Source organism: Verticillium alfalfae, genomic scaffold (genome assembly GCF_000150825.1).
Source record: "Verticillium alfalfae VaMs.102 supercont1.14 genomic scaffold, whole genome shotgun sequence".
Taxonomy (NCBI): Eukaryota; Fungi; Ascomycota; class Sordariomycetes; order Glomerellales; family Plectosphaerellaceae; genus Verticillium; species Verticillium alfalfae.
The window spans coordinates 985,094-994,248 of NW_003315025.1; the positions used below are offsets into that span (position 1 = coordinate 985,094).

General features: G+C 61.0%; 4 protein-coding genes across 4 annotated transcripts; 2 read left to right on the forward strand and 2 right to left on the reverse strand.

Moving 5' to 3' along the window:
* Window positions 1-2,290: 2,290 nt before the first annotated feature.
* Window positions 2,291-3,413, forward strand: VDBG_09273 (mitochondrial 2-oxoglutarate/malate carrier protein; the record flags this gene model as incomplete). Its single annotated transcript, XM_003000732.1, has 1 exon — window positions 2,291-3,413. The coding sequence occupies one exon, from the start codon at window positions 2,451-2,453 to the stop codon at window positions 3,411-3,413; it is 963 nt and encodes a 320-aa protein (XP_003000778.1).
* Window positions 3,414-4,368: 955 nt separating this feature from the next.
* On the reverse strand, window positions 4,369-6,309 carry VDBG_09274 (conserved hypothetical protein; the record flags this gene model as incomplete). The annotated part of the gene is made up of 1 exon (XM_003000733.1): window positions 4,369-6,309. One exon carries the CDS (start codon window positions 6,307-6,309, stop codon window positions 4,369-4,371), a length of 1,941 nt encoding a protein of 646 aa, XP_003000779.1.
* Window positions 6,310-7,228: 919 nt separating this feature from the next.
* On the forward strand, window positions 7,229-8,273 carry VDBG_09275 (conserved hypothetical protein; the record flags this gene model as incomplete). The annotated part of the gene is made up of 3 exons (XM_003000734.1): window positions 7,229-7,282; window positions 7,343-8,138; window positions 8,188-8,273. 3 exons carry the CDS (start codon window positions 7,229-7,231, stop codon window positions 8,271-8,273), a joined length of 936 nt encoding a protein of 311 aa, XP_003000780.1.
* A 408-nt stretch (window positions 8,274-8,681) lies between these two features.
* Window positions 8,682-8,972, reverse strand: VDBG_09276 (mrp; the record flags this gene model as incomplete). The annotated part of the gene is made up of 1 exon (XM_003000735.1): window positions 8,682-8,972. One exon carries the CDS (start codon window positions 8,970-8,972, stop codon window positions 8,682-8,684), a length of 291 nt encoding a protein of 96 aa, XP_003000781.1.
* Between the last annotated feature and the right edge of the window lie 183 nt (window positions 8,973-9,155).

Sequence of the window (9,155 nt, forward strand, 5' to 3'; positions counted from 1 at the left end):
GTGTTGTCTTCGTCCCCAGCCAAGACAGCTGCTGAATTGCCGCGGGCTAACCCACTGACAGTGGTGGGTGAGTGGGTGGGTTTGTGCTGCTCTCCTTGGGAGGAGGGTGGGTACCTTGCCTGGTGTCTTGGGTGCTGCTTGGGTGCTGTTTGGGTGATGACGGACGCTGAGGCTATGGCTTTGCAGTGCTTTACCCCGCGTTGATGCCTGCTGGGGACCCTCTCTCAGTGGATGCACGCCACACGCGAGCGACTGCCATGCCGTCCTCATGGGATTCCATTCATATGGCTGTCCCAGCAGCAAGAGCAACACAGGTCAAAGTCGACCTCGGACCTAGGCATATGAGCACAATCCTGACCCAATCGTCAAATCCGACGGAGAACAGCAGAGGATGCAAGGTTCGTGAATGACGACGACGGCACCAAGCGGGCAGGGAAACTGGCAATGGGAAGCCGAGCTTGTTCCGTTTCATGCCTCCCCAAGATGCCGAAGCACGAGCTGTAGCACTCGGTCACCCAAGCCCATGAGCTGTTCTGGGGAAACAAGCAAGTGAAAGTCGTCAGCACCTGACCTGACCCCGCATTGAGACACCGTCAAGGGGAAAGAGGGAGGGGAAGGCCGAAGCTTCCCTCTTGTCCGCTCGAGTGTGCTTTGTACCTCGATACACGCTCATGCAACGGCACCCAGCTCCCTCAGCGGTAGTACGTGCACCAGGAGCGCGGCCATCACAGAACTCCAAACGATGTATTGTCTACAACGCCCAACCACCTTGCGCCCGGCAAACGGGCTTGGGTTACCTCGCCTCGATGGCTCCTCGTCCTGCCGTCCTGCCCTGGGCTGTGTGTATGTACCTGCTCTGGCTTTGAGACGGCGTCAATAAAGGTCCTTCCCCCTCACGTCCGGTCGCTGTGACATTGCTCGTCCCATTCCCCCATCTCTTCTGCCCTGCTCTTGTCTGTTGGCTACGCCGCGTCTGCCTCTGCCTGTGTCCTCTGTCACCTCGCCAGCATCGCCAAAAGTTGTTTTGGACCGACCGATCGACGCTGCTGGCTTCACGTTGCCCGTCAATTCCCGTCTCTCTTGCTCTCTGGCTTCTGGCATATCTCTCACATAGCCGACTCCATTTGATCATCACCTGCAGTCAGAGTCAGGTACGCTACTCATTCACTCGTGCCTTGTACAGCCCAAGCCCCTCTGAGCGAGGCTGACCTGACCCCGCTCTTGACAGCAGCACCACGAGTCTCCGTCAGCCATCGTCGTCAACAACACGAGACGACACGACTTGACGATCAGTATTCGCCTGTCATTGTAGCCGCACTTTTCGTTGGCTGTCCTGGCTTTCTGGCCCTCTCTTGTGTAAGTCGGTAATTTCTTCTTGAACATCCTAACCAAGATGGCCCGCCGCACAATGCAAGTCCCCCCCTCGCGGAGGTTCAATCGTCCGTCGGCGCCGGGAGTCCACTCTCGTGCCTCGAGGCTCGGCCCCTCTTTCTCTCCCTCTCTCTCTCTCTCTTCCGTATTCCGTCGCACATTCCACTCTCCACCCCGCCTGCATCAGCATGAGCTTCAGCATCACCCCAGCCCAACTTTCTCCAGCCCAACAAGCCTAGACCCCCCAGACTTGGACCGCCCTCCCGCATTCGGACCTCTCTAGGCACCATGACGAGCGTAGGGGGCCATCCTACCTTTTCCGATGCATGCCTAGCCCGGCTCCACTCTGCTGCACCCCCACCATATCGCTCTCTCTGTCTCTCTTGTCTCTCTCACCCATTCACGCACCCACACCCATACCCCGGTTCCTCTGTCGGCAACCTCGAGCCAAACAAAGTCAAACACCAATACCGTCATATCCCTCTGGCCGACTCGTCTCCGTCCTCCTCCGTCTGGCCCTCGGTCAACTGGCACTCAAACCCTCGTCAGCCCTTGCCATTCAGTGACCTCCACCAGACTCTCGAGCCCCCCCCCATCCCTAATCATCTGCCCTGCCGTTGGCTCGAAGCTCCGAGTGGAGTGATCCAAGATCCGAGCTTCCTTCCCATTCACACCCCCCCCTGCTGCGACGGACATATTCACGCCCGTCACTGTTGCCGTTTGATCCCCCACCAGAGCGCGCCCTCAGTTGCCTGTAACCCCCGGCGTCACTCACCACCATGCTTCCACGGCCGCGTACTACCGACGTGGAATACTGGGCGCTTGTTGGCCATGTCTATATGACGTGCCCTACGCCCACTTGCTACACCCTCGTGTAAACTGTGCTGACCTTCTCTCTTCTCTCATCATCAGTTAGCTCCACAATCCACTTACACCCACTTCGCTTCTCCTTCAGAGTTTCACCAGCCTCCAACGCTTTCGAGCTTCTTCACAACCAGAAGCTCCCTGTACCCCTCCAACCCCTCTCGGTGCCTCCTCCCAGGCACTCGGCGCAGCACCTCCCCGCCCCCTACTCCGACATGAGCTCGGGCAGCTTGAGACAGGCCGCTGAAGCCGCGAGAACTCGCTCCTCTGAGGTCATGGGCCCTGCCAAGAACGAGACGGTCGCCGTCGCCAACGACTTCCTCCACTCTCCTCTCGTCCGTACAGCACTGCCCTTCATCAATGGAGGCATCAGCGGCATGGTCGCCACCACTGTCATCCAACCCGTCGACATGGTCAAGGTCCGTATCCAGCTCGCCGGTGAGGGTCTCGCCGGCGGCCCCAAGCCTGGCCCCCTCGCCGTAGCCCGTGACATTGTGGCCTCGGGCAAGGTCCTCGACCTGTACACTGGCCTCTCGGCCGGTCTTTTACGACAGGCCGTCTACACCACGGCGCGCCTCGGCTTCTTCGACACCTTCATGGGCAAGCTCACGGCCCGCGCCAAGGAGCAGGGCCGTTCCATAGGCTTCTCCGAGCGCGCCACCGCCGGCCTGTCCGCCGGTGCCATCGCCGCCATGCTGGGCAACCCCGCCGATCTGGCTCTCATTCGCATGCAATCCGACGGCCTCAAGCCCCTTGCCGAGCGCAAGAACTACAAGTCAGTCATTGATGCTCTTTCGAGCATCGCCAAGTCCGAAGGTGTCACGGCCCTCTGGTCTGGTGCCGCGCCCACCGTCGTCCGTGCCATGGCTCTCAACTTTGGTCAGCTCGCCTTCTTCTCCGAAGCCAAGTCGCAACTCAAGCAGAACGCCGGTTCTACCCTGAGCCCCCAGACCCAGACCCTCGCCGCCTCGGCCATTGCCGGTTTCTTCGCCAGCTTCTTCTCCCTGCCCTTCGACTTTGTCAAGACGAGGTTGCAGAAGCAGTCGCGGGGTGCCGACGGCAAGCTCCCCTACAAGAGCATGGCCGACTGCTTCGTCAAGGTGACCAAGCAGGAGGGTATCCTGCGGTTCTACCGCGGATTCGGAACCTACTACGTGCGCATTGCGCCGCATGCGTAAGTCATCTTGGTTCGAAAGTATGGTAGCAGGAAGCTAACGTCTTACTCCTTTTAGCATGGTCACGCTCATCGTGGCCGACTACCTCGGCTGGGTGACTAAATAAACTGGGCGAGTACTAGAAAAGAGAGAACGAGGTCTCGCGTGACGGCGCGTTGCACGCATGCTGTGCTGGGCGATTTTGGGTTTCTTTCGTTTTTCTTTGGTTTCTTTTCGGCGCTGAAGGAGCATCATAACTGGAAGGAGGGAGGGCTGACTTTGTGACGAGTTGATTATACCAAGAAGAGAACAGAGTGAGAGAGGACAGTATACAAGCATGTGTGTATGCATGTCTGCAAGCTCTCGACAGACGCGAAAGCCGGGCTTGGTGGGCAATTGATCACCAATATTTATTACCACGTGCCGGATACCGTGAACAAAATGTGTACTCGTGAGCCAGAACTCGTCATGATGTAGTACAGGTGGGGGAGACCAGCGTGGTTGGTGACACAGTCTGCGGGGCCCCACACACCCCCTCCACTGACGACGAGCTGGAGGGGCGGGGGAGCCAGTCTATCAAAATGGCCTCCAACGAGGTATCGCAACCATGAACCTTCCCATCCATCATCTAAGACACAAACGGGCATCATATCGGTTACGAAGGGGGGCGGAGGGGGGGGGTCTGCAAGGTAAAGGCCGGGGCACTCTCAACATCATCTATTATTTAGAGGAACGCCTTCGCTGGCTGACTAGCTGTCTGCCTTCGTTTCTCCACAACGTATTCTGTAGTCTTACAAAAAAAGGGGAGGGGGTAACCCACCCACAGCCCTCTCTGGTGCACGCGCATACCCTCCGCTCTCTGCTCGCTGCCTGCTCATGCCGATGCCGCCTGCTCATTCGCACACGCACTTGCTGACCCAGACGCAGGACGCGGCGTCCTTCCCGCGCTGAAGCTCCCCTACACCCAGACCCAAGACCCCTAGTCCTGACTGGCGCTCAGGTTCATGTTCTTCTCCCATAGGTTCCTCAGCAGCGTGTTGAGCCCCTCGCCCGCCGCGTCGTCGTCCTCGCCACCGACGAGGCTCGATCCGCTGAGCTGTGTCGTCGTCCCACCGCCGCCGCCTTCGGCATCAAAGCTCGATCCGGCGCCCGTGCTGCGCAGCGTCCGCACGGATTGCGCCCGCGGCGTGACGGGTCTGCTGTGGCTGTTGCCGGTGCCGGTCGCGCTGGCGGCGCCGAGGCTGACGTTGCGCGCATGGCCAGCGCCGCCGGGGCGCAGGGCGGGCGGTTTCGATGCGGCGATGAGGCCGTTGCGCCCGTGGGGGATGCGCTGGGGCTTCTTGGCAGCCTGGACGGCGGCGGCGATGCGGTCCAGCGAGCGGACGACGGGGTTCTGGTAGCGCCGCACGCTGAGGTACTCCATGCCCGTGCGCTCGAGCTGCTTGGCAACGCGGGGGTCGCGCGACGTGCCGCCGTCGTGGCCCGGGTTGGCGACGGCCACGAGCGGCGTCGCGCCCACCGTATTGGGACCGCCGAGCGACATGCCCATGCCCATGCCCATGCCCATGCCCATGCCCATTGTCGACATGCCGCCTGAGTGATGGTGTGCCGAGCTGTGGGTGCTGGTGGAGGAGGGCTCAATGACGGAGCTGGCGCGCTGTAGGTTAAGTTTCTGCTGGACGCGGGACTGGGGGGCGTTGCGGCGCGCGTTGCGCGGGGCGAGGGCGCTCGTGTCGTCAACGTCGCTATTGCCTGATGCCGGCGTGCGGTTGGATGACGTCGTAGAGAGAGCGCGGTGCGGCGTGTCAGGGGCGGCGTCGGAGCGGCGGCTCGTGGGGCGGGACGGGTCAGGATGGTAGAAGGAGGAGTTGCGCGTGTTGCCTGAGCTGGCGGCGCCGACAAAGCGCGACGTCAGCTCGTCGCCGCCGGCGCTGCCTGCGGCGTTGACGCTGTTCGAGTCATCGTCGAGCGTCGACTGGCGGCCGAAGGAGTCGGGCGAACGGTTTCGCGAGACGGGCTCCGCTGTGTCATTGGTTATCTGTGGCGGCACGATGCCTTGGGAGGGCGTTCGTTGCAGGAGGCGTGAGGTGAGATACTCCTTGTGCTGCAGTGTCTGCCGATCCGGTGTCGACATGACAGGCGGTGAGGGGGACGAGGGTAGGGAGGCCTTGTCTGCTGGTGTGTGAGGCCGTGATCCTGTGCCGGCCGAAGAGCCAGGCTTCGCGGACCCCTGACCACTGGCCATTGATCCGCGACGCGACAGGTACGGCGAGGCTGAACCGCTCGCGTCGACCCATTCGTCCTCCTGGCCGTCACTGCCGAGGTCGAAATGCACCTGCGACTTGGTCGAGGCCTTGACCTTGTTGACGGCGGGATTGGAGGCGGTGCGCTTGAGCTTGTCGGATGACTTGGTACGCTTGTGGGCGACCTCGACATGGGACCTGTTGCGGCGCAAGCTCGCCGCAGAGGTGTTGCTCTTCAGGTTGGAGGAGGAGCTGTCGCGCGACAGCTTGGCTTCGGACTGGACTCGTCGGTGACCTGGTCTGGTGGATCGCTCTGTGCGATCGCGATCACGCTCTGGTTCTGGTTCTCGTTCTCGTTCGCGCTCGGGAGAGGGTGAGTGATGTCGGCGCTGGTTGTTGAGCTTGGAGGCGTGCGCCGTGTTCTGCTGCTTGTGCAGAGCCTTGGAGGAGGGGATTCGGGCGTGTAGCCTGCCACCGCCGACAACGTGCTTCTGGTGGTGGTGGTGGTGCTTGGGGCGGTGATGGTGTTCTCGTGTGGAGGATGCGCTGTCCCGGGTGTGGTCACTTGTCTGCGAATAGTCACTCGCATCTCGGTGTCGGAGGGATGGACGTTTTGATTGGCTGGCGGAAGAAGCATCCTGGCCGTCGTCGCCATTTCTGTCGGCGTCGCGAGGCATGGCTGGCTGGCTGTGGCCGGCCGGCTGGCTGCTGCAGTCTGTGTGGGCGTCTCTCGTCTTTGGTGAGCGAGAGCCTGAGCCCTCTGCCTAGCCTAGGTAGGTCGGTAGGGGGGGGGGGTGCGGCCTGAATCGGATCCAGGGGTGTTGTGTTGCAGCCAGTCGCAGCGAACGTCGGTGTGCAGGCCTGCAGAAGGTAAGATTTGGTGTAACCGAGGGGCGTTCTCAATTAGTCGGTCAGAAGGCGCGGTGCAATGACGGAGGGCTAGGAGACGAAGGAGGGATGAAAAGATGTAGGAGGCATTCGAAATGGTCACAGCACGAGGGATTGAGAATGGAATGGAGGTTTGGGTTTAGTTCGGCCAGGTGCTCTGGGGTTCCTCCTTCCTCCCTCCACTCGGGTCCTACCTGCCTGGGCTTGGGCTCGTTGCTGAGGCCCCATCGTGCCGAATGCCAATCCACAATCGGTGGAGCGCCAGTGCCGGTGCCGGTGCTGGTGCTGCCGTCCCAGAGCCGCCCGCAACCGACGTCTATAGGGCCCTTTAGGCACATGCCGCCTGTCTCCCAGGCCTGGTCCGTTGTCCTGGAACACCTGGAGCTCCCTACCTAGCTACATGTACCTTCCTTACCCACAGCAGTTTGCTGATTCGCTATACTCCGATTGGCCCATGGCTACCCATCCAAAGTTGACTTATCAGCACGTGATGACCCCACCCCACCCCCCCAGTGACGCAAATGGCAGTCCCTGTGGCCAATGGATCGCCCAAGGCTTGAACTCTGGCGGCGTCAAACATTCTAGCCGATTGCCATCACACAGCCAGCTAAGGCATCTACCGACAGCCTTACCATCCAGAACGCCGCATACTCAACATCCTTTGACCGGCCCTACTTCACCCGCCATAGAAACCCGATAATAGCCATCATGGCGAGCCAGATTGCTGCCTACGAGGAGGACCGAAAGGCCTACCAGGAGCAGGTTCGCATGTCCCATCCATGAACAAATCCTGACCGCAAGCTAATGAACCTCCCCGCGCAGCTCGATGTTGTCGTGGCCGGCCTCAGCGACGATCCTGACAATGCGGAGCTGAAGAATCTTCAGGCGGAGTTGCAAGAAATGATCTCCCTGATTGACGAGTCCCTTGCTGAACTCAAGCCCAAGCAGGCACCCCAGCCAGCTGCGCCCGTGAAAGCCCCCACACCCCCCGAGCCGGAGAAGTGGTCGCGCGAGAACCACCCGGCCTTCAAGAAGACGACGACGACCGCCGCCGCCGCCGCCGCCGCCCCTGCGCCGCTAGCCGAAGACGAGGCAGCCGCGGCTCAGGCCACCTACAATGTCAACGACACGGTCCTCGCCAAATGGGTCACGGGCGACAAGGGCTTCTACCCGGCCCGCATCACCTCCATCACCGGCTCCTCGACGGCGCGCGTCTACATTGTCAAGTTCAAGAGCTACGACACCACCGAGACGCTGCGCGCCAAGGACATCCGCCCCGTCTCCAACAAGCGCAAGGCTGACGGCACACCAGCAGCGGCGGCCGCCGCCACAGCCTCCCCCGCGGCGTCTGGCGCGGTCGCGGGGTCCTCGACCAGCCACAACGGCATCGTGACGTCGGCTTCGGCGAGCATTTACCCTGAGCAGCAGGCGCGGCTCGACGCCGAGAAGCTGGGTGGTGACGCTGTGGCGAAGCCGCCCAAGGCGAAGAAGATCAAGGCCAACAAGGAGCTGGAGAAGGGCAAGAGCAAGTGGCAGGAGTTCAGCAGCAAGTCCAAGTTTGGCAAGACGCAGAAGAAGGACAGCATGTTCCGCACGCCGGAAGGCGTCCACGGCAGAGGTATGGCCCAATTCTGACTGTCCAACGATGCAGTGCTGACAAGGAAAAGTGGGCTTCACCGGCTCTGGCCAAGCGATGCGCAAGGATCCCACGCGCAGTCGGCACGTGTACCAGCAAAACGAGGAAGTTGAATAGCGGCCCTTTCCGCAAGGGAGTCAGAACGGTTGCATATTCCATGGCGTCAGGGTTTTTTTTTTTTTTGTGCTTCCTTTTTTTGCTTTTCCTTGTTTCCAACGGCGGCGTCCAGAGGGCCTGATGGTTGCATTCCTTACCGGTAAATCGCCTCTCTCATTCTATGCGGAGGCTAATTTATGCGTGCTGTGTGGCCAGGTCAGGCATGGCTCAAGGGAGCCGCCTGCGTAGATTTGCAGGTATGCGGGATACGGCAGACGGCAGACGGAAGCGCTGTCCTCTAGGTCGTTCGAATAAGGGGATACCATGATTCATTACACTCTGTCTATACACTTGTCCGTCCTTTTCGCAGTTGATACATGGTGATACATGGTGATACATGGAATGATACAGACTTTGGCCCTAGGTGTGTCACCTCGACATGTTGAGCTTGGCAGCAACATCCTCGGCCATTTTCACAAAAACACGAGCGCGCTCGCTCGTGGGCTCGGCCACGACCGTCGGCTTGCCCCTGTCGGCGTCGTCGCCAATGGCAGGATGCAGCGGCACGTCGGCGAGGAACTCGATGGCGTGCTCGCGGCACATGGTCTCGACGCGCTCGTTGGTGCCGAAGACGTTGGTGTGGCCGGCGCAGTGCGGACAGGTAAAGAGCGACATGTTCTGGACGAGGCCGAGGATGTCGACGCCTACCTTTTTGAACATGTTGACGCCCTTGACGGCGTCCTTGACGGCGAGGGCGTGGGGGGTCGTGACGATGAGGCGCCGTCGAGCAGGACCTGCTGGTGATGTGAGCTGCGTGTCGCCGTGCCGGCGCAGGTCGAGGACGAGGACGTCGAGCCGGCCCAGTCGACGTCGTGCAGAGCTGCTGGACCGACTTCATGACCA